The sequence below is a fragment of the Manacus candei genome, unplaced genomic scaffold, assembly GCF_025592945.1.
Source record: "Manacus candei isolate 608988 ecotype Guabito, Panama unplaced genomic scaffold, ASM2559294v1 h1tg000078l, whole genome shotgun sequence".
NCBI lineage: Eukaryota > Metazoa > Chordata > Aves > Passeriformes > Pipridae > Manacus > Manacus candei.
Window position 1 is genome coordinate 3,975,420 of NW_026138126.1, and position 26,438 is coordinate 4,001,857.

The 26,438-nt window shown below is 49.8% G+C and overlaps 2 protein-coding genes across 4 annotated transcripts in view; both read right to left on the reverse strand.

The window, feature by feature from the left end:
• The window catches only part of KDM4B (lysine demethylase 4B), a 95,102-nt gene extending 89,726 nt beyond the window's left edge, over nt 1-5,376 (reverse strand). For both annotated transcript variants that reach the window (XM_051810467.1, XM_051810466.1), the window contains exon 1: nt 5,271-5,376. The gene's annotated coding sequence lies outside the window, so the exon portion shown is untranslated. The remainder of the gene's footprint in view (nt 1-5,270) is intronic.
• Nucleotides 5,377-7,852: 2,476 nt separating this feature from the next.
• Nucleotides 7,853-24,344, reverse strand: UHRF1 (ubiquitin like with PHD and ring finger domains 1). Of its 2 annotated transcripts, XM_051810474.1 has the most exons (17): nt 24,219-24,344; nt 23,066-23,228; nt 19,756-20,019; nt 18,809-18,981; nt 18,221-18,436; nt 17,358-17,464; nt 17,003-17,189; nt 15,992-16,115; nt 15,795-15,902; nt 14,954-15,058; nt 13,585-13,691; nt 12,693-12,855; nt 12,060-12,197; nt 11,578-11,689; nt 11,293-11,450; nt 10,872-10,970; nt 7,853-9,370 (listed from the first exon to the last, which is right to left on the reverse strand). In XM_051810474.1, the coding sequence occupies exons 2-17, from the start codon at nt 23,216-23,218 to the stop codon at nt 9,224-9,226; spliced, it is 2,361 nt and encodes a 786-aa protein (XP_051666434.1). In that variant the 5' UTR covers nt 23,219-23,228; nt 24,219-24,344; the 3' UTR covers nt 7,853-9,223. The 2 variants fall into 2 exon arrangements, with proteins under 2 accessions (XP_051666434.1, XP_051666435.1); XM_051810475.1 differs by lacking the exons at nt 7,853-9,370; nt 24,219-24,344 and adding an exon at nt 9,668-9,876 and having other exon boundaries at nt 23,066-23,255.
• Nucleotides 24,345-26,438: the final 2,094 nt, after the last annotated feature.

Below are 26,438 nucleotides of genomic sequence, written 5' to 3' on the forward strand. Positions count from 1 at the left end.
AGTGAGCAGGGGAGATAAACTCAGACTAAAACCACAGAAATCAGTTCACAAACCACCACTGAGGCCCAACCCAGAACCAGGGATCTGCAAACTCCAGTTTGCTGCACGACACAGGTTCTGTATTTTATTGTCTTTGCTGGATTTACTGCAAGGTTTCAGGAGTATTTAAAAAATAAATTAAAAACTTAGCTTAAAAAAAAAAGGCATTTAATGTGACTGAGCCTTCCCAGCAGCTCTGCTGTGCCCTGGCACACGAAATTCTTTTGGGTTCACTTGGAATATCAGGAATATGAGCTCAGCATTCCCAAATGAGAGACCACAGCGAAAGGAGAAACCCAGAGCTGGAGCAAATGAGGTTAAAAAATTACCTCTTTTTGACATATTCCTGTTGAATGTGAACAAGATTCCCAAGTTTTAACCCCAGACACCTTGATCCAAAGCAGCAGCACTGCAAACCTTCCCATAAAAACCTTAAAATAGAGTAACCAGAGTCCATTATTCTTACGAGAAAGAAGAGCAGAAACCTTGCAAAGCAATCAGAAACCTCAATTACTGCACTGCTTTGTCCAGAAAGTTAATTCCTGTATCAGATTAATGCCTTAATAAGGACTAATTCCCAGTTTTCCTTCAACAAACCTCCCGGAACTACAAGCCTGAAGGGTTGTTCTCAGCAACTTGCTCAACCTCTTTAGGTCCCTTCAGGTTTTTATAACACAGAATTCCAAGAAATTGGATTGTTCTGGGGTTATTTGGAGCATTTTGCCAGCACCAAATCAACACCTGGGGTGTATTTTTGCAGCAGGTGCTCTGGGGTGGGTGTGACACACTGACCCACATTCCAGGCTCAGGAGCTGGGAAATCATCTCCTGAGCAAGAGGAAGAGCCAGGAGGGGAAGAAAAGCACCAAGGAACAGGATAAGGAGCCCCAGAATTCCCTTCAGCTGGAATAGCTGTCCTCAGGTGCATCTGGAATCACTTCAGCTCCTCCAGAATTCCCTTCAGCTGGAATAGCTGTCCTCAGGTGCACCTGGAATCACTTCAGCTCCTCCAGAATTCCCTTCAGCTGGAATAGCTGTCCTCAGGTGCATCTGGAATCACTTCAGCTACTCCTCTGCACTGAGAGATGAGGGGGAACCCCCCCAGTTCACACCCATTTCACACCTTTTAACCCCAAATTGCAGCTGGAAGGAGGGACCATTTAAAACTTAAATTAAAGCAAAGCCTTCAAGGTAAAATGAGAGCATTTAATCCCCCCCCAGCCCCCAGCTCAGTTTTCTCCAGGTCCCTCTGGAAGCTGCAGCTCCCAGACCTTGACAGGGCCAAGTGCTGCTTGTTCTGCCAACACAGAGCTGAGAAGAAATAGGGGAAAATTCACAGGAACTTCTTATTTACAACCAAAAAAACCCACCAGGATCCTCCCCACTCCCCTGGATGGGCATCAAAACCTGTAAAGGAGGATGAGAAAACCTCAGAAATCATCTTAACCTGCCACCAACTTCCAACATTCCCTTCTTAGGCCACAGGTTTTCTGTGAATTACAGGGTTATTTCTATGAAATCCAGGATTTCTAACAAGTTTGGGGAATAAAAGGACCATCCTGTGTTTTCTAAGAACCTGGGAATTGTGGCTTGTTCCCAAACCTACTGATATGGCAAAGAAATATAAAAATAATTAAGTTTCAGGTCACTTTTGCCCTGACTGAGGCACACACAGACTGTGGAAGGATTTTATATCACACAGCAAAATGTTCTCCCATTAAATCCAGCAGGAACATTATTGAGGAACTGCCCAGTTTATAAAAGAGAACCATTTACTCCATGAAAACACAAATGAAAGTAAGTACCTTAATTAAGCCACAGTAGCAAATGACTCTGCCCACAAACTGGGACAAGCCAGAACAAATTTGGTCCAAACCAGAGGTTAAAAAGAGAAAATCTTATTAACTTCAGTGGAAAACACCAAAAATGGACAAACACCTTTCTCATCCCACAGTGGGAAGACATTAATACCACCAAACCCACGTGAAAAATAAACAAAAAACAAGATTTCTGCCAACATTTTGCAGGACCTGAGGATTTCAAACCCTCTTTTAATTCCTCCCCACCCAGATGACAAACCCTGATTTCATCCAGAGCTTGAGCAGCCCCAGAGGATCCCAGGCCCTTCCAAAGCCATTAAGCAAATCCCTCACTTGTGGGGACATATTTAGCTGCCATCCATCCCTGCTATTAACAGATGGGGGACACCAGGCACACACTGCAAATCCTTCTCCACACAGGAACAGAAAGAAAACCCCCAGCCCAAAATCCTTCTATGTTCCCCTGAATTAATTAAGAAAAATCAAGTTTCTTCTCCTTTCTTTTTTTTTTTTTCCCCTTGCCTCAGCCTGAAGGACACAGATTATTTCTGGTCACAGATTTCAACTTTGAAATTATAGATATGAAATATATAAATATAATTCCAGCCACCTGATGCCAACACACAGTTTATTGCATTGCAGCTGGACAGCCCAGGAGAAAATAAGGATACATAAAGCTGGATAAATGAATGTAAAATAACCCCACACTGTCAACGTGCCCATCCAGCCAAACTGGTTTGCCCAACTCACATCAAATTTCTCGTGGCCTTTTATATGGAAATAATTCCAAGTTCTTCAGGAGTTGTCTGGGGTTTAGGGGATTTAAAACACCTGGGAAACACTCCCTCTGTTAAACCTTTAGCTGGGAAATTACAGGAGGTGAAGTGAAAACTTCCAGCACTTTGCTCCCCAGCTCAGGTTAACAGGGAAGTAATTCCCAGACTTGGATTTTCCACGTTCAAATAAGCAGAATTCCCTAAAGGAAACGGGTGGGATTGTCCCTGAAAGGGCATTTTGCTGTCAACTTCTCATCAAAAAGCTGGTGAAAACTCCCATGTGGGGAAGGCCTCACTTATAAAAACCCAAAAAGCCAAACTTGGAATGTCAGCCCTGTGCATTTTAGTCTTTCACCCACTGAGAAAACTAATTTATTCTCTCTCTATATATATTTATTTATTTATATTAAGTTAAGGTCCAGTGAGTCCAAAATATATAAATATATAGAACCATTTCTGTTCTGGTCTCACTGGACCAATTAAGGGAATTATTTCTTTTCCAGGAGAGAAGAAAAAAAAAAGGAGAATCCTTTGACTGAGCTTGGACAGAATTTTCCTGTCAGAAGATGTTCCAGTGAGTGCCTCATCCACAACCATCAGCTCTGGAACGAGGAATCACGTACATCCACCTACACCTCCTTTGCAGGGGAGGAACTCCTACCACTAATGGGAAAGGAAGAGCCTTGGATTCCTCTTGGATTCCTCTTGGATTCCTCTTGGATTCCTTCTGGCACCGGAGGAGTCGCTCGACCTGCCCCAACTTCCTCCTCTCATTACAGGAAGCCCCAAGAATTAGGAACTTGCTGTCAAAAAGCAATTACCCCCCGAGTCCTCCAACAGTTATTCCAGGTAATTGCTGAAATGTAACTGTGAGGTTTAAATTTTAGGCTTGAGGTTCCTCTGATTGTGGGAATTTTATTAGAACGGGAAAAGGAAACAGAGGAGAAAAAAGCAAAACTCCCCAGAAAGAAGTGATGTTGTGGGTGAAGAGGAGGGGAAATGGTATTGGGTTTTGGATGAACAGAGCTCCTTAAAATTAACTCTTTTTGGTTAAAGGAAACTTAATTTTGGAAGGGTCAGGCTTGATCTAACACAGATTTACACTGGTCCAGCACAAAGACAACCGAGAGACAGAGCAAAACTCCCCCATCCCAGGCCAGAGGAGCAGCACAGCCCCTGTGTGTGCCCCCAGCAGCTTTATTGAAATACAGAACTTAAGGAACACACACAAAACTAAATCTTATTAGTGACTTTAATTCTTTAATGCAAAGAGATCCAAACCACTCCTTCTGCAACACACCTGGATCCTAAGCAACTCCAAGACCAAGAACCCAGGGAAAGACAAGCATCACCTTTGGATGAATCACAGAATCCTGGAATATCCTGAGTGGGAAGGGACCCACAAGGATCATCCAGCCCAACTCCAGGCCCTGCACAGACCCCCCAACAATCCCCCCCTGTCCCTCAGAGCGTTGTCCAAACGCTCCTGGAGCTCTGGCAGCCTTGGGAAATAACCATTCCATGGGGAGCCTGGGCAGTGCCCCAGCACCCTCTGGAAGGAGAACATTCCCTGAGATCCATCCCAACCCCCCTGACACAGCTCCAGCCCTTCCCTGGGTCCTGTCCCTGCTCGCAGAGAGCAGAGCTCGGAGCTGCAGCCCCCCAGGAGTCTCCCCTCAGTCCCTTCTCCAGCTGAACAACCCAAGTGCCCTCAGCCGCCCCTCCTCCGGCTTCCCTTAGGAAGGGCTTCCTGAAGAGCTTCCCCTTCCACCACATCCCACCAGAGCCTAATCCAGCCTCTATTTGTTCCTGAAAACAAGGGCAAACCCTGGGACCCGGGGCAAGTCACCAAAGCGTGACCCGACGAAGGAGCCCTGCGGGTCACGGGGGCTGGGACCCCCCGCTCCACCCGCCCGGGGCCCTCAGAGGGGTCAGGGGGCCCCACTCACGCCAACGGTACAAAACACACCGACGAGTAATTAAAAAAATTTAAAGGGAGGATAAACGGAAGGGGAAAAAAAAAACAACAAAAAAAAGCCTCGGTTCGCCCCCAGGACTTTTGACAGTCCCCGGAGGAGGAGGAAAATAGAAATTAAAGAGCCGCTGTCACGTTCCTGCCCCCGGTTTTCCCACCGCGGAACCAACCCCCGGCAGGTTTCGGCCGTCACCAAGCCCCGGGCCCGGCCGAACCCCGCCGGGATCACCCGTTCGGTTCGCATTCACCGCACAGATCCCCGCGATCGCAGTGGGTCAGCGCCCGACTGCCCCTGCCCGGGGGGATCGGGGGCACCCGGGGCCGAACGCCCTGAGGGGAAGGGGGGGGTTCCCGGGGGGCTCCCGGGGGTTCCCACACAAAGCGGCGGCGGGGCCCGTCCCGTGCCGGGCCTGCGGGGAGGCGGCGGCCGGAGGGGTGCGGGGATGCGGGAGGGATCCGGGAGGGGTCCGCGACGTGAGGGAGACAGCGCCTGAGGGGCGCTGAGGGGGCGGCGGCGAGCGGGGCGGTTCGGGGGGGCTCACCCCCGGCAAAGGGCGGCGGGAGCGGGCCCGGCGCGCTGCCCGCGGCGGGGGCGGCCCCGCGGGGGGCCGTGGAGGGGGATGGCGGCGGTGCGAGGGCGGAGGGCGCGGTCCGGCCGTACCTGCCCGGGGGGTCCGTGCGCGGCGCGGGGGGCGCAGCCGAAGGGGGGTCGCCCGGGCGAGCGCAGCGCCCGCGGCCGCCACCTGCGGCCCGCCCCCCCTGCGCGCCCATTGGCCGCGCGCGGCACCGCCCGCGCCGCCATTGGCCGCGCGGCCGCCGACGGGCAGCGCTCTCAGCCAATAGTGACGCCGCTCGCCGCACAACAAGGAGAGGGAGGGCGCCGATTGGCGGCTCGCGCAGTGTGACGGCCCCGCCCACACCCGCGGGCGGGGCGGAGGGGCGGCCTCGCGTCGCTCAAGGGGAGGTTCAGCCAATAGCGCGCGGAGGTTGGCACGGGGCGGCCCGCCCCCCTGCGGCCATTGGCTGTAGCGGGGGACGGGAGGGCGCTGATTGGCCGCGCGGGCTGTCCGTCGGGCGGGGCGCGCGGCGCTGGGTACGTGAGGAGCCGCACAGCGCGGGGCGGGGGCGCTGCGGCCGCGCTGCACCAATGGCGGGGGGGGGGCACCGCCAGCGCCCCCCGCGGCCGGGCGGGGAACGGCGGGGACGGGGGCATCGGTAACGGGGGGCATCGATAACGGGGGGGGCATCGATAACGGGGGGGGGCATCGATAACGGGGGGGTCATCGATAACGGGGGGGGGGGGGGTTATTGATAACGGGAGGCATCGATAACCGGGGGGACCGGGGGAACATCCATGACCAAGGAGATCATCAGTGACAGGGGGGCAGCGAGGGGATCATCAGTGTCTGGGGGATCATCAATGACTGGGGGGATCACTGATAATTAGGGTGGGGGAGCTGGGGGGGATCACCAATGACCGGGGCGATCATCAATGACTGGGGGAGCCGGGGGGACATCGAGGGGATCATCAATGGCCTCTGGGGTATCATCAATGACCAGGGGAATCACCGATGACATGGGGGGACTGGGAGTCCTGGGGGGACATCGGGGACCGGAGGGACATCAGTAACTGGGCAGGACCAAGCAGTCCTGGGGATCATCAATCCCATCCAGGATGGACCCCAGTGTTCAGGGGGGATCAATAATGACCAGGAGGTCCTGGGGATCATCAATGACCAGGGGGATCATCAATCCCCATCCCCAAGGCCTCCAGCACAGCCTCACCCTCCTGGGCTGGACCCCCACCCCTGGGGAGCCCCCCAGGGCACAGCCCAGGGCACGGCAGGGAAAGGGGGCTCAGGCACTGGAAGGGGCTGCCCAGGGAGGTTTGGAGTCTTTTCCAACCTCAGTGATTCTGGGATTCTGTGAAGGTGTTACAGACAGCACAGACAAGGAATAGGGTTGGAAAAGACCCCCAGGATCAAGCCCAACCTTTGCCCCAACCCCACCACGGTCACTAAATTGGGGCATGTCCCCAAGTGCCACATCCACACCCTTCTGGACACCTCCAGGGATGGGCACTCCACCCCGGCCTGGGCAGCCCCTCCCAGTGCCTGACCACCCTTCCCAGGAAGAAATGTTCCCAATATCCAATTAAACCTCCCCTGGCACAGCCTGAGGCCATTTCCCCTTGTCCTGTCCCTCGTTCCCTGGGAGCAGAGCCTGACCCCCACCTGGCTCCCCCCTCCTGCCAGGGGGTTGTGGAGGTGCCACAGGAGCATCCCAATCATCCCCCCCTCCAGCAGGACCATCCCCACACACCAGACTCTCTTCCCAAACTGTCTGCAATTCCAGGACCATGGAAGGCTGCCAGGATGAAGAACTATCAGGGGCACCTTTTTAATTTGAGCTCATTAAGGCCTGCAGAGCATCAGTTCTGTGCATTCCCTGGGAATTCCCAAAATAGCTGCAAGATCCTTGGTTAGTTTTTTGCAACATTGTCACTCTTCCTTCCTAATTCCTGATCCAAAGAATACTTTGTTACCAATTCACACGTTGGATTTTTACTCCAGAATTTCACAACAGAGATGGACACCAGAGTGCTTGGAAGTGAAACATCATCCTATTAATCATCTCCAGCACTAAAACACAATTCCTTCATATCCACAACCCCCCTCTGTAGCACAGGAATTTTCCCAGTAAGGGCTTCATAATTTGGGATTTCCAGATCCCACCACAAAGTGTCTGATTTGCAGAGAAATTCTAATTCAAGCCCCAAAAAAAAAAAACCCTGACACTTCTGTAGGAAAACAAAGTTTGTTTCCCAAATTCCAAATAATAACAAAAGCAATCAACTAAGGAAGTCATTGCAGGGAGTTCTTTCAATTTAAATACAAAAACTCTTCCTCAGTTTCACTCTCTCACCCCCAATTCTTCCCATCACAGCACAGAATAAAAAGTGGAAGGACATTTTCAATCAAATCTAAATATCTGAAAGTGCTTAATGTTAACACTGACCTTAAAATAAACTTACTTTAAAGAGGGCAGATGGTGCCACTGCTGCTTAATTTCACAGCTTTTGTTTTCAACACCTTCATTTCTTTTCCATTTCCTTCATCTGCATCTGTGAAAAGCTCAGTGGTTGAAGCCTTTGCTTAATGGGATATAAATGCAAATTCCTGCACAAGCAACTAGGTCTGGAAACTACTCTGGAGCCTAAGAATTAAAGGAAAACAGTCAACATTTAATTTGAAAAGTTATTTATTTTGAGAACTTCAGCTTGCACATTGTACAAAAATTTGACAAATTCAACAACAACAAAAAAAAAAAAAATCTATAAAATGCTGTGGGGTGGGGTTTCTTTTCCCTAACATATTAACATAATAGTTTTCCAAAGGGTAAGAGTTAAGAAAACAAAAAATAGGCACATTTGTTCCAGTCTGTCTGCAGTAAAGTGTGATTAAAAACATCCCTGTCCTGTTGAGGTATCGAACTGCAAACTTTTGTAACGGTAGAAAAATACAAAGTGAGCCTTCTCGGTGGCAGGTCCAATACAAAATGGTTCATAGAAAAAGCCAGGATTGGTTATTTTTCATTTCCAGGTAGAAATGCAGCGAAACAAAGGAAAAAATAAAAACCTTAATTCACCTATCACTAGGAAACCTGATCCTCTGCAAATCCACACTAATCACACACAGCTACAGTGTTCCATGTTACCAAAGGTCTGGCTGGCAAGTTAAAAACAATTCAGTGCTTATGAAAAAAAAAAACAAAAAAAGGAAGATCTATATGGTGATTCAGAGCCCAGTCTTCCAGCAAAGGACAAAAGGCACTTAAGGATGGCTTTAGGATATTCCACAATGGCATTTAGGGACAGAGGACAGCGCCTGGCTGAACAAATCCTTCCCTACAACAAGTCCAGTGAGGTAGTACTTCATATTGCTCCAACTACTTGGCTCTAAGCAAGCAGCTTTATGGTTTTGATAATATAAAATTAGCAGGAAATGGCTTTTTGTAAAACTTATAAAACCCCAGTTTTTACAAAAAAAAAAAAAAAATAGCAAATACCCACTTGTGGTGCAAAGCCAGGAACCATCTTGTACAAATTTGGAGTATCAAAATGCTGCCAAGGTGATGCACGAGTCTACCTTGATGGCCAAATCCCCAGACAGTGAAGATTGTTCTAGCAACCAAGCCATTTTTTGGAATAAAAAAAAATAAAAATAAGAGGGGGGGCATGAGGGGCACTCTGAGAACTTTCCTCATCATTAGCAGCCTCACCGGAAGCACTTTCAGTCCATTAAGAACAAATAATTGTGTGCTGAATGAATGGCAGGTTTGAGGGGAGAAAAACCACAAGAAACAAAAAAAAAAGAAAGCAAACTTCAACATTTAGAACAAAAAAAAAAGGAAAATCCACGAATGTACAAAAGGACAGTCCTGGGAGTTTACAGTTTGTTTTTTTTTAAAAAACGAGGAAGACTTCCAACCTTTTTAGGGGGGGTCTGGGAGAACACAGCCTACAGGTTTGCTGGTTTGTTTGTTTTGTTTTGTTTTTAAATTAAGCCCGTGGTTTAAGTGTGAACCCAAGGAAAGGAGAAGTGCTTTAGGCAATCACCGGCCGTTGCCGTAGCCGGGGAAGAGCTGGGTCAGGATGTCCTGCAGGGCCTCGTTCACCTCCATGCTGTAGGTCTTGCCCAGGTCGTAGCGACAGGCAGGGCAGCTGTACACGTCAGCCCTGAAGGATCTGTCCAGGCAGTCCTGAGGGACACAAGAATTCACAATTAAGGGACGTGTGGTTCTGGGTTTTCAGCTGGGAAAGGCTGAGGTGGAGAGAAAACTTTGCTCCATGCACCTTGAGATGTTCCAACCACCACCCTCAATGCTCCCAGGAAGCCAACATCGTGTTGGATTCCACATCATCTCATCATCATCAAACCCATTAAAAGCAAAGTGGTCAAAAAAGGGTTGTTGGCCAGCTAAAGGGAAGGATCTGTCCAGACAGTCCTGAGGGACACAAGAATTCCCGGTTAAGGGATGTGTGGTTCCAGGTTTTCAGCTGGGAAAGGGCCAAAGTGGAGAGAAAACTTGGCTCTGTGCACCTCAGGGTGTTCCAATCACCACCCCAATGCTCCCAGGAACCCAACATCATGTTGGATTCCATGTCATCTTTCTCAGAATCAAACCCATTAAAAGCAAAGTGGTCAAGAAAGGGTGGTTGGAAGGGATAAAGAAGCAGAGAAAGGGAAGGATCTGTCCAGACAGTCCTGAGGGACACAAGAATTCCTGGTTAAGGGATGTGTGCTTCCAGGTTTTCAGCTGGGAAAGGCCAAGGTGGAGAGAAAACTTTGCTCCATGCACCTCAGGGTGTTCCAACCACCACCCCCAACGCTCCCAGGAAGCCAACATCATGTTGGATTCCACATCATCTCATCATCATCAAACCCATTAAAAGCAAAGTGGTCAGGAAAGGGTTGTTGGAAGGGATAAAGAAGCAGAGAAAGGGAAGGATCTGTCCTGAGAACAGAGAGGAACAACACGGCAGCTTCTGAAAACTGCTGAGGCCAAATGGGAACTGCCTGGGTCAAGATGAACAGGTAAAGGTGGCACAGAATGGCTTGGGGTGGAAAGGACCTTAAAGATCCCCTCAGTCCCCCAGCAGTGACACTGAGCCCTCAGAGAAGCTCTCAGCACCCTGGAAAAGAATCAGGGAGTAGCAACCCAAGACTGGAACTTCCTCTAAAAGACAGACTTTTCTATGCCAAAGAACTTCCATCAAATCATAGAGTTTTCACATATTATAGAATGGTTTGGGTTGGAAGGGACCTTAAAGTTCATCTTGTTCCACCCTCCTATTAATAATGGCCATAATGCTTATTGTTGTTTTAATTTAACAGAGTCCCAGAATGGTTTGGGTTGGAAGAACCTTAAAGCTCATCTTGTTCCACCCCCTGCCATGGGCAGGGACACCTCCCACTAGTCCAGGTTACTCCAACCTGGCCTTGGACACTTCCAGGGCTGGGGCAGCCACAGCTTCTCTGGGAAATCCATCCCAGCCAAGAATTCCTTCCCAATATCCCACCTAACCCTCCCTCTGGCAGCGGGAAGCCATTCCCTGTGTCCTGTCCCTCCATCCCTTGTCCTAAGTCCCTCTAAACCTGACTGATGCTAAAGGACTAATTCCTGGCAGAAATCCCAAAGGAACCAAGCCCTGGCCAGGTCTGTCTCCAGGCTGAGCTCAGCAGGGCCCAGGGTCCCTCACCTTGCACACGTTGTGTTGGCAGACGGTCGTGACGGGCCGGAACACGACCTCCTGACAGCAGATACACAGGAAGGCCTCTTCCACTTTGTTTAGGAATTTCTGGAAAGGCAACATCGGAATCAACTTATTGCCACTACCCTCTGAAACCCAGAACCCCACCCCATGTTAAAGGTAAGGGATTATTTCGGTCATGGAAAGTTTTCCCATAAATCTCAAAGTGTAAAAATGGTCCCATTAAACGTGCTGGGGATGTCCCCACTAAAATAAAACCACTGCAGGTCTGAGGCTGTTTCTTTGATGCAGCCAAGGTTTGTATCCAGGGACAGCACAGCTACAGTCATCCCTTTATTTCTGGGGATAAAGTCCCTTTATTTCTGGGGATAAAGTCCCTTTATTTCTAGGGATAAAAAGCAGGATATACCGGTCCATCTTTGAGAGCCTCTAGTACTTCATTCCACAGTTTTTCATTGGCTTCATCACTTTTTATAAGAGATTTCTGCTGGGCTGTCAGCTTGTATGGCTCAACTTTAGTTTTCTTTGGGGTCCCTGCTGGAGAAGTGACAGGTTTTTCCTCCCCACCTGAAAGCAAACACAGTGATTTTTTTTTTCAACAACCAAATAAAAAAACCACCAGAAAAGAGTCATTAAGTAAAATGCACAAAAAAACCTACAAGGCTTTCTATATCCACTTGCCTACTCCACAAACCTGCTGATTTCCTTTTCCTCTTTCCTTTCCCCGGGGTATCGAACTCATCCTCTCCACTATTTTCTTTTTCCTTATCTTTATTTGCAACAGCTTCCAAATATCCTTCAGGATACTACAAGGAAAGAAAACAAAGAGCATCCAATGCAGACACACCAGTTCAGACTTAACAGACCAATACAGGTCCAAGGCTGACCTCTGGAGAACTGCTCCAGGGGGCAGTTTTAATCTATTTTAAGCAACACATCCCTGCTCTTGTTGAAGCACTTATGCAGACTATGGAAATTTTGTACCAAAAAAAGTGAGGTTTTGCCCTTTCAGCCTCCTGATGTATAAAGAAAAAAAAAATCTCACAGGAATGGAAGAATTTGTGCCCCCCCTCAGCCTGAATTGTCACGTAAGGATCATCCTCAATAAGAGCATGGAGCAGAAAAATTCCTCCTATCCATCAAGTTCAGTGTCCAGGTGATGTGCCAAGGGAGTACCTGCATTGTTAGGCCAAGCTTTTTCATCCTGTCCTTTCCCTCCTTGGTCCAAGGAGCAGGTTCTTCATCGTCCCTCCTGAGCAGGTAACGCCACACCAAAAATCCAGATTTCCCTGTCTCAGGCCAGTATTTCACCACCTGGAAAAGTCAGAGCGAGTCCATCACACACTGAAAAACCCCTGGCCAAGTGCTGTGAGGAGAGGCTGAGGGAGCTGGGGGGCTCAGCCTGGAGAAGAGGAGGCTCAGGGGAGACCTCCTCACTCTCTGCAACTCCCTGACAGGAGGGGGGAGCCAGGGGGGAGTTGGTCTCTTTTCCCAGCCAACTATCAGCAAGATAAGAGGGTTGGGTCTGAAGCTGTGCCAGGGGAGGTTTAGGTTGGAGATCAGGGAGAATTTCTTTGCAGAGAGGGTGCTCAGCCATTGGAATGGGCTGCCCAGGGAAGGGGTGGATTCTCCATCCCTGGAGGTGTTTAAGGTGAGACTGGATGTGGCATCAGTGCCATGGGCTGGGAACCACAGCGGGGTTGGATCAAGGCTTGGATTGATGATCTCAGAGGTCCCTTCCAACCCAGTTGATTCTCTGATTCTATGATCTTTTCCTAATTCAGCCAGTGCATTCCCAAACCCCCTTACCTTGTAGATCCCATCGTATCTGTTCCCTTCCACAGGGGCGTATTTGCTGTGTTTGCCTCCCTTGACATTCCTGACCACCCGGACGGGCTTCCCAGCCCTCCAGTCCTTGGCTTCTGCTCCGTGCTTGTCGTTGATGGGGGCACTGCAGTTCAGAGCCAGAGCTCTGCAACACACTCCAGTCAACTCAGGGCATTTACCAGTTTGCCTTAAATAACTCCACTTTGACACAACTCATGTAACAGCAAGAACTCTGCAGACAGTAATTAACCCTCCTGATGGGGGGCACGTTTTAATTATTCATGACATTACCTTAATGCACCAGCACAGACCACCCCCTCCACTCAAGCCCATGCTTATTTTTAGGCTTACAAATGGTCTGGTCTCCCAAGGTGACCATGGGCTGCAAAAGCCTTCAGGAGAAAGCATGAAAACTCCTGCACCAATTTACTGCCCCGTGCCTCAAGATTCAGCCAATATTACACATGACCCTGATACCAGTTACAGTTCTGCTCCATTAGAGTGCACTGAGAGAAGCATTTCCATTATCCAACTGATAATGGGGATGTCCACACTAAAATAAAACCACTGCAGGTCTGAGGCTGTTTCTTTGATGCAGCCAAGGTTTGTATCCAGGGACAGCACAGCTACAGTCATCCCTTTATTTCTGGGGATAAAGTCCCTTTATTATCCCTTTATTATCCCCCTTTATTCTGGGGATAAAAAGCAGGATATACCAGTCCATCTTTGAGAGCCTCTAGTTCTTCATTCCACAGTTTTTCACTATAGCCCAGCCCAGCCCCAACCTTGACAGTTTTTCCTTGGATACAAACAATTCCTGATGGTGACAGGCTGCCAGGTACCCGGGTTAGGAGGGAGCACAAGTGTTGCCAACCTGTTCATGTTGGTGAGTTTTTGGTCACAGGACTGCTCTGCCGTGCGTTTGTTCCCAGAGAGGTCCCGCCCTCCGCTCCCTGTGTAGGTGAAGGAATTCCCATGATCCTGAAAGGCACATGGATGGGTTTGACACGTTCACAGAAACAACTTAGGAAAAGCAGAAGGGCAAAATCAAGCGGGTTTAGAAGGGTTTTCTCAAAACAAGGGAAGAGGATGGGGACAGAGTGGTTGGAGAGCAGCCAGGCAGGAAGGGAGCTGGGAGTGGGGATGGACAGGGAGCTGAACAGGAGCCAGAGTGTGCCCAGGGGGACAAGAAGGCCAATGGATCCTGGCCTGGCTCAGGAACAGGGTGGCCAACAGGTCCAAGGAAGTGATTCTTGCCCTGGACTCAGCACTGGTGAGGCCACCCCTGGAGTGCTGTGTCCAGTTCTGGGCCCTCAGCTCAGGAAGGACATGGAGGGGCTGGAGCAGGTCCAGAGGAGAGCAACGAGGCTGGGGAAGGGACTGGAGCACAAGTGCTGTGAGGAGAGGCTGAGGGAGCTGGGGCTGTTCAGCCTGGAGAAGAGGAGGCTCAGGGGAGACCTCCTCACTCTCTGCAACTCCCTGACAGGAGGGGGGAGCCAGGGGAGGGTTGGTCTCTTTTCCCAGGCAACCATCAGCAAGACAAGAGGGCTGGGTCTGAAGCTGTGCCAGGGGAGGTTTAGGTTGGAGATCAGGAAGAATTTCTTTCCAGAGAGGGTGCTCAGCCATTGGAATGGGCTGCCCAGGGAAGGGGTGGATTCTCCATCCCTGGAGGTTTTTAAGAAGAGACTGGATGTGGCATCAGTGCCATGGGCTGGGAACCACAGCGGGGTTGGATCAAGGCTTGGATTGATGATCTCAGAGGTCCCTTCCAACCCAGCTGATTCTATGGCTCTATAATTCCTGTGTTTAAGCTCCCAAGTTCAGTCAGTTCCTTCCCTGAGACTGCCAGGAGAGCAGAGTCAGGGTGACAACTGTTGTCTTGTCCCACCCCTGAGCAGTGCCAAGGACCTCACGTGGCTCACACAGGATCTCCTGCAGGTGAAGATCTGGTAGCACAGATCATGAGACTCTGCTTAGACTGTGGGTGCAATGGAGACCCTGAAGAGGCAGCTGAGGATTCTGAGATCAAAAGCTGACACAGGGATATTAAACCTAGTTTAGATCATCCTGTTGCTCAGGTTGGCACATTTTTACTGTAGTTTTTCCTTGCCTGATTTTCTTCTGAAGAAAATTAAGTGAAGATGGGCAAGAGTCTGATGTGGAGTGTAAAAAGTAACTAAGGCCAAGTCTTTGTTTTAACAAGTTAGTTTGGTTCTGGGCATAAATAATCCAAATTTACTTACTATGTCATCTTCATAGCCTCCTGCCAGGACCAAAGAATAGGCCCCATCATTGCTTCTGCCATGGATCCCTGCAACATGGGGCCTGTGCACTCCAGATTCGCTCACCTGGAAAACCAGAAACAGTTTGCAAGGCTCCAAACAACATGATCACCCCTTGGCCTTGGAACTGAACTAAATACTATTTCAGATTTGGGTTGAATCTGCTCTCACCACTATCCTCCAAAAAGCTCCAGGCAGAGGAAAGAAAAATAAAAATGTTTCTAAAAAAAAAAATGAGCCATCAAGTATTTCAGTCAATTGAACAGGTGGGTAAGTTTTGTGATGTGAATTTAGAAATTTGGATCTTACTGAGATTGCTTATTAAAAAGCTCCAGGGATTTAGGAGTAATATAGATATTAAATATTTGTATAAAGAGATTGGTTTTGAAAGACTTGTAACAGCAACCTTCACCTAATGCTTAAAAAAAGATCTGCATGGGTCAGTGCTTTTTATTTCCCCAACTTTCTAACAGGATGAGAAACCTTCTTTTTTTTAATATATGTAAATATTTGAGAGACTCTTTCCAGGGGAACAGTGGGAGATGCTACAGAACTCCAGGACAAACTCCTGGAAACAAATATGTTTGCTTTGGGTTTTTTGAGTTACCAAGAAGAGCACTAAAGAAAAATAAACCAGCACTTGATAGGCCTGGACAACACAACATTAGTTCTGGAACACTTGATCCAGACAAAGCCAGAATTCTTTCCCTCCATCCAGGGGCACACACTCCAAGATTAACTGTTTCTTGTAAGAGCTGGACCATTCCCATTTTTTTCAATTTTTCAGGATTCAGCTTCATACCTGAACTCTGAATTTCCACATGGTGCCAACGGGAATGCCAGGGATTGGGCCATAGTGGTTGGAGGGGACGATGGTGCATTCCTTGGTGCGGCCGACACACGCCATGCCCTGGGTCAGAGAGACCAGTGAGCCAAGAACCCAAAGGGATTTAACAGCAACACACACTGATCCTGAGAGTAACACAGTTCTGAACTGACCTTGCCCCAGTCTCTCCTCGAGGATGAGTTGGCAGATGCCATCTTTTGTTTCTTTTTGCTTTCTTTTAATCTCTCTCCTGCTAAAACCACCTCACTGGCATCGTTCCGACACTCGGGGCAATACCTGAAGTCAGGGAAAATTAACAAGCAGCAAAGCCTTGAATTAAAAGAGAATTCCATCAAAACATACTGAGTTATGTTACAATTTCCCATGTGAAACTAGATAGGACATGGAACCTCTCCATACTGGAATTAGACCTGTATCAGCTGCTGTCCTTGCAGCACCTTCTAAGCCACTGCTGATGTGCCAGGACAACAGCTCTGTCATAAAATCATTGTATATAATGCTGAAAGAGGGCAGAGGGAATAAAACAGTGTATTTTACTATCTGTATGTGTATTGAAAGATGCATTTCACTATCTGTATCTGTCACTGTATATATTTCATATACAAACCAGCATCTGTCACAGCCTAATCTGATGATGGGGCCTGGGGACTGCCTGGAGTGACCCAGGAAAGCCACTGCACAAGTGAAGCCTCCTGGTATCAGGTTCTCATTTGGGATTTGGAAGGGACCTTAAAGTTCATCTCATTCCACCCCCTGCCATGGGCAGGGACACCTCCCACTAGCCCAGGTTGCTCCAAGCTCATCCAACCTGGCCTTGGACACTTCCAGGGATGGGGCAGCCACAGCTTCTCTGGGCAACCTGTGCCAGGGCCTCCCCACACTCCCAGGGGGAGTTTCTTCCCAATCTGGCCGTAGGCAGGTATAGAAAACAGGCATCCAGATCCCAAAACTAGGAAAAGAAGTTGCAAGCCACTGGCTTAAAACCTGCTCTCACAACCTCAAGGAAAGCTACAAAGTCCTACCAAAAAAAAAACCCAAAACACACAAACACCTGTGCAGTTACAATATTGCCACCAAAGGGCAGCTTCAAGCCTCAGATCTCACTTTTTGCTCCTAATTAGATGGTAATTGTGATCCCACACACACAGTCCCCCAGAACTCACCAGTCCTCATCATCTGGGATGCTGCTGAGGGGAGGGTTGAGGCAGTAGATGTGGAAAGCCATGTCACACTCGTCACACATGAGCTGCTTGTCTGGATCTTGTTTCCCTCCACAGATGTGACAAGCACAGACTCTGCAGGTCTTGTTTGGGTTGTCCTTGCAGGCTTTACACACAGGGCCACTCTGTCCTGTGAGCAAACAGAAGGCAGAGTCAGAAAGGGCCAAGATCCAATGGAAATAGTTGAAGGAGGCACAACTAAACGTGTCCTGAGACTCTCAGACCTTTGATCCTCACAAGGACAATCAGCAGAACACCACAGGGTAACACAGACGTGCAAGAACTCCCCAAGACTCACGTTTTGGTGTTCCAGCTGGGATGGGGGAAGCAGTGCCTGGCTCCTCAATTTTATAGATTTCATCCACTAACATGATTGTGCAGTCGTTCAAGGAGTCACCAGCTTCCCTGGGAGTTGAGGAAAGCAAAAGAGATCAGACTTTGGAAGTATCCCACAGCAGGAGTTCACAGCTGTGCAGGTACCAGACTGCTCTGGTGTTAAGAATCAGATCATTTTTGTGCAATTAGAGGGTATCCCCTTTTGTCTCAGTGAGATTCCAAGCACTCAGAGCATCCCAACTATCATTAGTGACTGTTCTGCCTCCCCTCAAAAGTATATTCCAGACTGATTCTTCTTTTATTTTATAGTTAAAAAGTCAAAATCCCTGTGGTGAGAGGGAAAAAAAAAGGAATATTCTGGTAACCCTGTAGGAATTATCTAAAACTTTAAAAAAGTATATCCTTTTTTTCCCTGAAGTTGAAAGACTCCAGGAGAGAACTGGAGTAACTTTTCATCACTTTTATAAAATGAGGGTTCATTCTACATTATCATACCTCCAGAAATATTACACTGCAGCTTTTGTGAAGCCATAATGGATAATTAACACATAAACAATGCTTTGTAGTGAATATGGGGCTTCACATCCTCTCAGCATCAAACAAATCCATGGAACAGCATCTTCTGTGATTCCTTAAAGTGTCCAGTTCCTCAGTGGAACTTAACCAAAACTGCAGCATGAAGAAGTCAGTCACCCAAAAAGGACAGGCCACTTCTCACCTCTCCCCAGCACTCCTGTTGCACCATTTCTTGAGTCACTCAGACCTCGTGAAACCTTAAGAAGAGTCGGGGAAATTCAATTTATTCCACGTGACGGATTTGCTTACCCGAGCAGGATCTTTGCATTGATCTCCCTGGTCATTTTTGTTTCCCTTTTCTGCAGGATCTCAGCATCATACCAAAAGCCCCTCTCTTTTGGTTCATCAGGGTTGTAGTTGACCATCACCACCTGTCCCACTTCCAGCTGGTGCCACTTGAGAATCGTCCGTGCCCGGGCCCGAACGTTACTGGAGCTCATCTGCACCACTCCATTCTCTGGATAACTTGGAGGGAGGGATGGAGGGACAGAGAAGGAAAATCACATTCAACAGCAGTTTGAGAAGCAATAGATTTTATCCAGGCAGGTCGATTTTGATGTGCAACACAAGAATAACACCAAGAATAAAATCTCCTTCTCCCCCACAGGCACAGCCAGAACCAACCTGTCCAACATTGCTGCTCGTGCACCCCGTTTAATTTGGATAACAGCATTTCATATTCCCAAAAAACACCATTCCAGCCCCCTGGAACTCCAACTGTAAAACAACCTGACAGTGACACAATCCCTGGTTTACCTTGTGGATCTCTCTGCACTAAAATTCCCAACAAAATCATGACCAAAATGACTTCCTGAGCCAAGAAGGCAGAGAACTCACTCGTCATATTTGACATGATAGATCACATCTTCCTCAGGCACGGCTGTGGGCCGGCCAGGCTCTGTGCAACTCTCAGTTGCTTCCCTGGGAGGTTTTTTCCTGGTCACATTCACAACCTGGGCTTCAAACCACGCTCCCATGTCCGTGTCCCGGGCGTCCACCAAGTCGTTGATCTACACAGAGCAAAGATTGCAGCTCACCAAAGGGGATTTTCAAACCAACCATTCATTTCCAAACCTACTCAAAGCTTTCATCACCTCAGGAACTTCATCACTATCAAGATGTTTACATATAGTCTTAAAAATTAACATTTCCTTTGCTTTCCTGATCCTGTGCAGCCCTCCAGCCTGCTCAGGTTGAACTTAAAAGATTATAAATCCATTTTACACCACCAGGCTTCTCAGCAAGCACAAACCATTCTTGCTTAGTCTGTAGCAGACTTTCAAACTGTCTTGCTCACAGCCTGGCAAAGACACCACTAGATCTCTAATAAAACCCATTGAAACACACAAGGAAAATGATTCTCAACAGCTGCTCGAGATTTTCTTTTGTTCATTCAAGAAAAGTTTCAGCTTTGGCAAATGTAGTGACTCCAAGCAAAAATATTGGGAAAATTTTTCAAATCAAACCAGGCACTCTGAATGCCTTTTTGTTGTGTGTTTTTTTGTTGTTTTTTTTTTTTTTTACAATCATTTAATGTATTGTAGTTTTAGTTCAAAGGATAAAATGAAAAAAATGAAATATTTTGACCTAGGACGTGTTGCATTTTACGGCTTTGTGGGTCTGTTGGTATTGTTGTCTTTGTTGTTGGAGGGTTTAATAGAAAAAAAAAAGGAACTACCCACACAATTGGGGCATAAAGGATTTTCAGGAATCCTCGACCGCAGGGGAACAATTCCCACCCGAGAGGAGATTTTAAGGAATTTTAGTGTTTTTGATGAACTCACCTTATAGAGGCCAAAGACAGGGTGGCTCCAGTCGGGTTGTGCTGCTGTGCTGGGCTGGCCCTCCAGTTCCAGGGCTCCCTCCCCGTTGTGGGAGCTCTTGTCCGAGTCGCTTTGGCCGGAGCCGCAGCCGGAGTCGGTGTCGGAGAGCTCGGGATCCTTCTCCTTGCTCCCAGCAGGAAGCACTGCTGGGCTTTGTCTGACCAGGAGCTGGACAATATCATTCAGTCCCACGCTGTAATCGAAAAGGGAGTGACCATCTTCCATCTGCAGGGAAAGCACCAAACCAGCTGGTTATTCCCTTCTCCCCCTTCCAAACCTTCCCGCTGGAATGGTCTCCACGTGCCAAGAAAGACCACGTGGCTTTAAAACCATCCCCAGTCACTCCCTGGGCAGCTCTTCACCATCACACTTCCTGTTACATTGGTGTTCTTGCTATTTTATTACTGGTTTTCTTACTTTTTTTCAAAGAGCCCACAAGCTGCAAGAGCAAGGTTTCCATGTTGCCGTGGACTTGTTACCAGACTAAGCCACTAAACCACCTCTGAGAGGTTTTGCAGCACATTTCCCCAGAAATATCAATTCTGGGAAGAAGAACTTAAAGAATTAAAGATCCCCAAGGTTCCCATCAGGATCTGAAGATAATTACATGTTACCTACAGATTAAAAAAGGAATTATTCCTTCCTTAATTCAGACACATCCTGAACACTAACACAGACTGGTCTTTATATTGTACTTGTGTATGATCCAGATTCTTACACCATCTCCACTAATTGTGGCATTGAGCAAAAGCCAAAGAGTTAATCACCCACTTTTCTCCAGGCCAACACACAATTTTTCCATCGCAAGTAAAATCAGAAAAAGACCCAATTCAACTTGAAACCACCTAATCTCTCTTTAGCGTGTCCTAATTTCACAAGGTCTGTAATTCTGAGAGTTTATTTGGCAAGTCTGGCACTGGATGTAGTCAAATCAAGACCCTGCCCCTGCAAAAGGAGAAGTGCAGAGGCACAAATAGGTCTCTCAAGAGCTCTAAGGAGCACAAGCATTTTAGGGTTAACATGTAAGAGTGGAGCTCAGACAAGAAGTTCAGACAAGCTTCCCCACATATTTAAGGTCTGACTAAGAAATTATACAGGAAATGATCGTCCCCTTCCAGCCCAAACCACGAGAAAAAGCAATCCCTGGAGCTTTGTTCTCTATCAGGGGGGGAAGCAGAGCAAAAACCACAAAAATGTACACTTCACAGGAATCACTCTGATAATTCAGTTCTGATTTACGGCACCGAACGCCTACGGAACAATCCCTGGAAATCTGAGTGCACGGGAAGCGATCCGGGCTTTTTTCTGGGTTTGGGGATGAAAACTCCCCCAGAAATGGGTTGTTTCTGCTTGGCCAAGAGGAGGGTCACAGGCAGGGGAACAACAGGAGCACAGGACACGAGTGAGAACAGGTGCAAACTGAAATGGGAGAGCTGGGACAGGAACGGGGCAGGAAACCTCCGAGGAGCTCAAAGGACAGGGGGAAAGAAGCACCAGTGGCTGAAAATCCTCTAACAAAGAAGAAAGGTTTTAACTGACAACTTGTTTTCTAACCCTATTTAAAAGTTTTAATAAGAAACTGAACGTTTCCAGGGGTTTCCAAAAGCCAGACAAAGCAGGAGTGCAGCAGGGACAAGGACTAAGAACTCCTGGAGCTGCACAAGGAGGAATTATCTTTGTAGGGCAAGTGCATCCTGACTGAAAACTCATCATAAAATCGGTTTATCTGCACTGATTTCAGGGCAAGGCTCAGAGCTGGCACCTACCCTGGACCAACCCCTCCTTTATCACTTGATTTACAACACAAACAGGTGATTGATGCACCCAAATCTCCCTTAACCCAACAGAAAGGAGGGTTAAACCCACCAGTTCTTCAATGTTACACCTTCCCTGGAGCCTCTTTTTACACTGCAACTGGTGCCTCAGCTTGTTAAATTCAAGCTAATTCAGGTGTGTTCCCACATCCTACAGTCACACCTGCTAAGGACAACCCACAGGTATCTCAAGTCAGCCTAAAATGCATGGAAAGGTGGAAAAAGCAACTCGAAGAAATTCTTTATCTCCAGCCCAGTCAGCATTTCAACTGCTCTGTCTGAAATGAAACCCTTTGATCAACCAAGCCCCAGCTCAGAAGTTTCTTTGGCACGAAGGTTTTGCAGCACAGGGTTAAGCAGGATATGGAAAGTGTATTTGAAAACAGTTTCAGTCGACTTTAATGTTAATTTAGGGGCTTTTTTTAACTCCCAGGGAGGAAAACAGTTGTACAACAACAACCATAAAGATATTGTTGAGAAGATAATGTTATTAAAGTGTTCTGTACCCAGGGAGATTTTGATGCCAGAGCTGAAGAACTTCAAAAATCATGAGCTGCTTCTCCCAATTTACAAAGAAAAGGGGGATTTTAACGGGAAAACTTGTGAGACTCAGAAACTTTAAGCACCCCAAAGGATGAAACAAAAAGGCCTGGTAACGTTCAGACACTTTGCAAAGGTAGAAAAGCAACACGTTAGATGGAAAATGATTAGGAAAAACTGAAAATAAAGCCCACTCTGCTGCTGGCTGCTCTCAGGGCAAACCCACGGGAGGAGCAGGGTGGGGAGTCACTAGATGGCAGCAGAACACCCCATTTCCACGCGAGAGAAAAGAAATCAGTGAGACATAAATAAAGAAATTTAGGATAAATAGATTAATTAAAGATAAATTAATTCATTAGGAATAAATAAAGGAAATAAAAATGAATGAAAGTTAAAGAAATTGAAAATGAAGAAATCGAAACGAAGGAAGAATTAAAGATAAAAAAAGAAATGGGAAAGAAAATAAAAAAGAAAGACATTAAAAAGGAAGAAATTAAGAAATGAAATAGGAAGGAATGAAATAGGAAGGAATGAAATAGGAAGGAATGAAATAGGAAGGAATGAAATAGGAAGGAATGAAATAGGAAGGAATGAAATAGGAAGGAATGAAATAGGAAGGAATGAAATAGGAAGGAATGAAATAGGAAGAAATGAAATAGGAAGAAATGAAATAACAGGAAGAAATTAAATAGAAATAATATATGCAAAATAAATGAATAAAAATTAAAGAAATTAAAAATAAAATAAATAAAATAAATTAAAAACAAATAAAAAGTAAAACCAAATAAGGAACAAATAAAAATAAATAAAAATAAATAAAACTATCCCTCCGCAGCTGGAGGGCAAGAGGGTTGGGGGGTCCCCTCCGCTGCTGCTGCGATGCTGTCAAAGCCCCCCCAGCCCCGCCGCGCCGGTACCTGTTTGCCGCGGTAGAAGAGCCGCTGCCGCTGGGGCTCCACGGCGAACACCTCGTGTATCCGCAGGCGCAGCTCCTCCACCTTGGTGAGCTTGGAGAGCGAGTCCACGCGGCGGGTCTCGGTGCCGTCCATGGTGCGCACCTGGATCCACATGGCGCCGGCGCTGCTCCCCCGGCAATGCGGGACCCGCGCTCAGGCGGCGGCTCCGGGGCGGCTCCCGCGGCCCCGCCGCCCTCCCGCAACGGCCGCCCGCCATTGGCCGCCGGCCCGGCCGGCCCGCGCGCTGATTGGCCGCCGCCGGGCGGGCCCCGCCCCCCCCACGCGGGAGCCTAACGGCTCCGCTCGCCACTCGCGCGCCACAATTGAAACGCGCCCGCCGCGCCCACGCGCCGGGTCTCGCGCGATCATGTAAATGAGGGAAGGGAGGGGAAGGGGGGGGGGCAGCGCGTACTCTTAAAGGGGCCGTCACCCTCCGCCGGCGGGGCTGGGGGCACACGGGCACCCCAGGGCCCTACCGCCCACCCCACCCCACCCCACCCCACCCCACCCCACCCCACCCCACCCCACCCCACCCCACCCCACCCCACCCCGGCACGGCACCCGCTTGCCTTCCCACCGCGGGAAAAGCCAGGCGGTGTCACCGGGGCGGCGGTGCCGGGTTTTGGGGGGTCTCGGGTGGCCGGGGGGTCCGGCGGACTCGCTGGGGTTTAGGGGGTCTTGAGGGGATTCCGGCGGCCTCACCTGGGTGGCCGTGCCGGGATTTGGAGGGGGGGTCCGGCGGACTCGCCGGGGTTTGGGAGGGTCTCGGGTGGGTGGGGGTCCGGCGGACTCACTGGGGCGGCGGTGCCGGGGCTGGGGGGGGTCCAGAGGACTCACCGGGGTTTGGGGGGTCTCGGGTGAGTGGGGGGGTCCGGAGGACTCACCCCCACCCCAGTGGCCGTGCTGGGGGTCTCGGGGGGGTCCCCGGTGGCGGTGCTGGAGCCGGTGCCGACCGGTGGGGTTTGGGTGGTCTCGGGTGGGTGGGTGGGTGGGGGGTCCGGCGAACTCACGGGGGCGGCGGTGCCGGGGTTGGGGGGGTTCGGGGGCGTCCCCGGTGGCGGTGCCGGGGCTGGGGGGCGGGGGGATCTCAGAGGAGGGGTCCCGGCGGACTCACCGGGGCGGCGGTGCCGGGGTTGGGGGGGGTCCCTGGGGGGGGTCCCCGGTGGCGGTGCTGGAGCCGGTGCCGCCCGCGCTCTCCCTCGGGCTTTGGAGTTTGGCGCGGAAAAGCCCCGTGCGCGCCCCGCGCGCGCCCATTGGCCGCCGGTGGCGGGAACGCGCGCGCGGGGCGGGGCCGCCGAACCCCCCCCGGGGGTTGGAAATTGGGGGGGGAAAGGGGGGGACGGCACCGAGAAAGCACCCGCTGGAACCGGCGCTCTTGGGGGCGGCAACGGGGATCGCCCAGCCAGCGACATGGCTGCTCACTCGGTGCCCCCCCCCCCGCCCACACCCCCCCCAAATTGCCAAGGCAACAGGATCCATCACCTCTCATTGTCCTAAATTGTCTATTTATTGTCCTAAAAACCGAGCCCCAGAGAGCCCCAGTGGGAGAGGGGACCCCAATGACTCCCCTCCCCAATGACTCCCCTCCGAGTGCACCCCACCTAAGGGGTCTCACCCCCTCCACCCCTCTAACCCACCACGGAGAGGGCTCCAGGCCCTACCGACCCCTCTGGGGGGGCTCCAGGCCCAACGTGATGCGAATAATCCGAATAAACCGAATAATGCGAATAAACCGAATAATCAGAATAATCCAAAGAATCCGCAAAAGGGCTCTAACTTCCCAGGCCAAGAGCTCTTAGGAGGGGCTTCTGGGGCTGGTGTAGGGTCCTGCTCGGGAAAAACGTGGCCTGGGTGACGAGCAGGGCCTGGGTGACACAGCAGGGCCCTGGCGTGGCCGCGTGAGCCGCCAGAAAGGGCTGGTCCGGGAGGACATTTGTCCCCAAAACTGATGCCACGAGGAAATCAGAGGTGAAAACATTCTGCTTAAAACACCCATTGGATGGGGCAAAGCGTGAGCCAAGAGGAAAGATAGAAGGGATAAAAGCAGGAAAACTGGTGGTTGGGGCGGGGGGGGGGGGAGAGCCGCCGGGGTGGGGACGCGGGAATGGCGCTGCCGGAACAGCTCCGGGAGCCGCCGGCCGGACAAAGGGAACACGAGGCGCGCGGGAGGCAAAGGCAGAGCCGTGTTTCCCCTGTTCTGGGCCCCCCCAACGTGCCCCCAGAGCTCACCTCGGGCGCTAAAATTATGGAAAATCGGCGGGATGTGGAGCCTTCCCAGCGCCGGGGTTGCCGGCGGCGCCTCTGCCGCGCTCCGCTGCTTCCTCGGGATCTGCCGGGGATCCCACGGACCAGCCACGGAGCGCGGGTTGGGAGTCGCTGGCCTAGATGAGATCGGTGCTGAAGGTTTGGTGCTGTCAGGGCACAAAGCCTTGGGGCTGACCTGCGACCTGCAGCAGTCAGGCTTCGTTTCCTCCCGCAGCCCGAGGCTTTGCCTTCCCAGAAAGTCACTTTTATCCCTTGTAGATGCTCTGGAGGCTTAACCTTGACCTACCACAGCCTGAGAGGGCTCTCGGATGTTACAGACCTGGCAGGGAGGAATTCCTTCCCAATATCCCATCTGACCCTGCCCTCTGGCAGTGGGAAGCCATTCCCTGTGTCCTGTCCCTCTAGGCCCTTGTCCCAAGTCCCTCTCCAGCTCTCCTGGAGCCCCTTTAGGCCCTGCAAGGGGCTCTCAGGTCTCCCTGGAGCCTTCTCCAGGTGAGCACCCCCAGCTCTCCCAGCCTGGCTCCAGAGCAGAGGGGCTCCAGCCCTTGGAGCAGCTCTGTGGCCTCCTCTGGACTCACTCCAGCAGCTCCACATCCTTATTTTGGGATCCCAGAGCTGGAGGCAGCACTGCAGGTGGGGTCTGACCAGAGACCCCCACTAGGGTCTCATCTCATGCCCATTTAAGAACCACACACGTGTCTCCATGTGTGTCATCCCCACACGGCCTCTTTCCCATCCCAGCAGGGGAACAGGGTCTTACTCTAAGACATGGACTGTTCATGGAAAGACCTCCCACAAGTTCTAAGGAAAAGAACATCCCTGGAACCATCAGAGCCAAGAAACAAGCAGCCCCCACTTTCTAGAGAAGTTTTTACTCATTCAGTGAATCCCCACACGGCAAACACGGTGCTGCATCCTACACACTCTTCAGCTGGGGCCCCAAACCACTTAAATTAAGGTTCAATGAAACTTAAAATATGGCTCAATTCTAGATCATTCTAGTAGTGGAACATTGATTTCATTAGAGGTTAAATTATTTATGCTCTGCTCTTAAGGTCCCCTCTTCTAC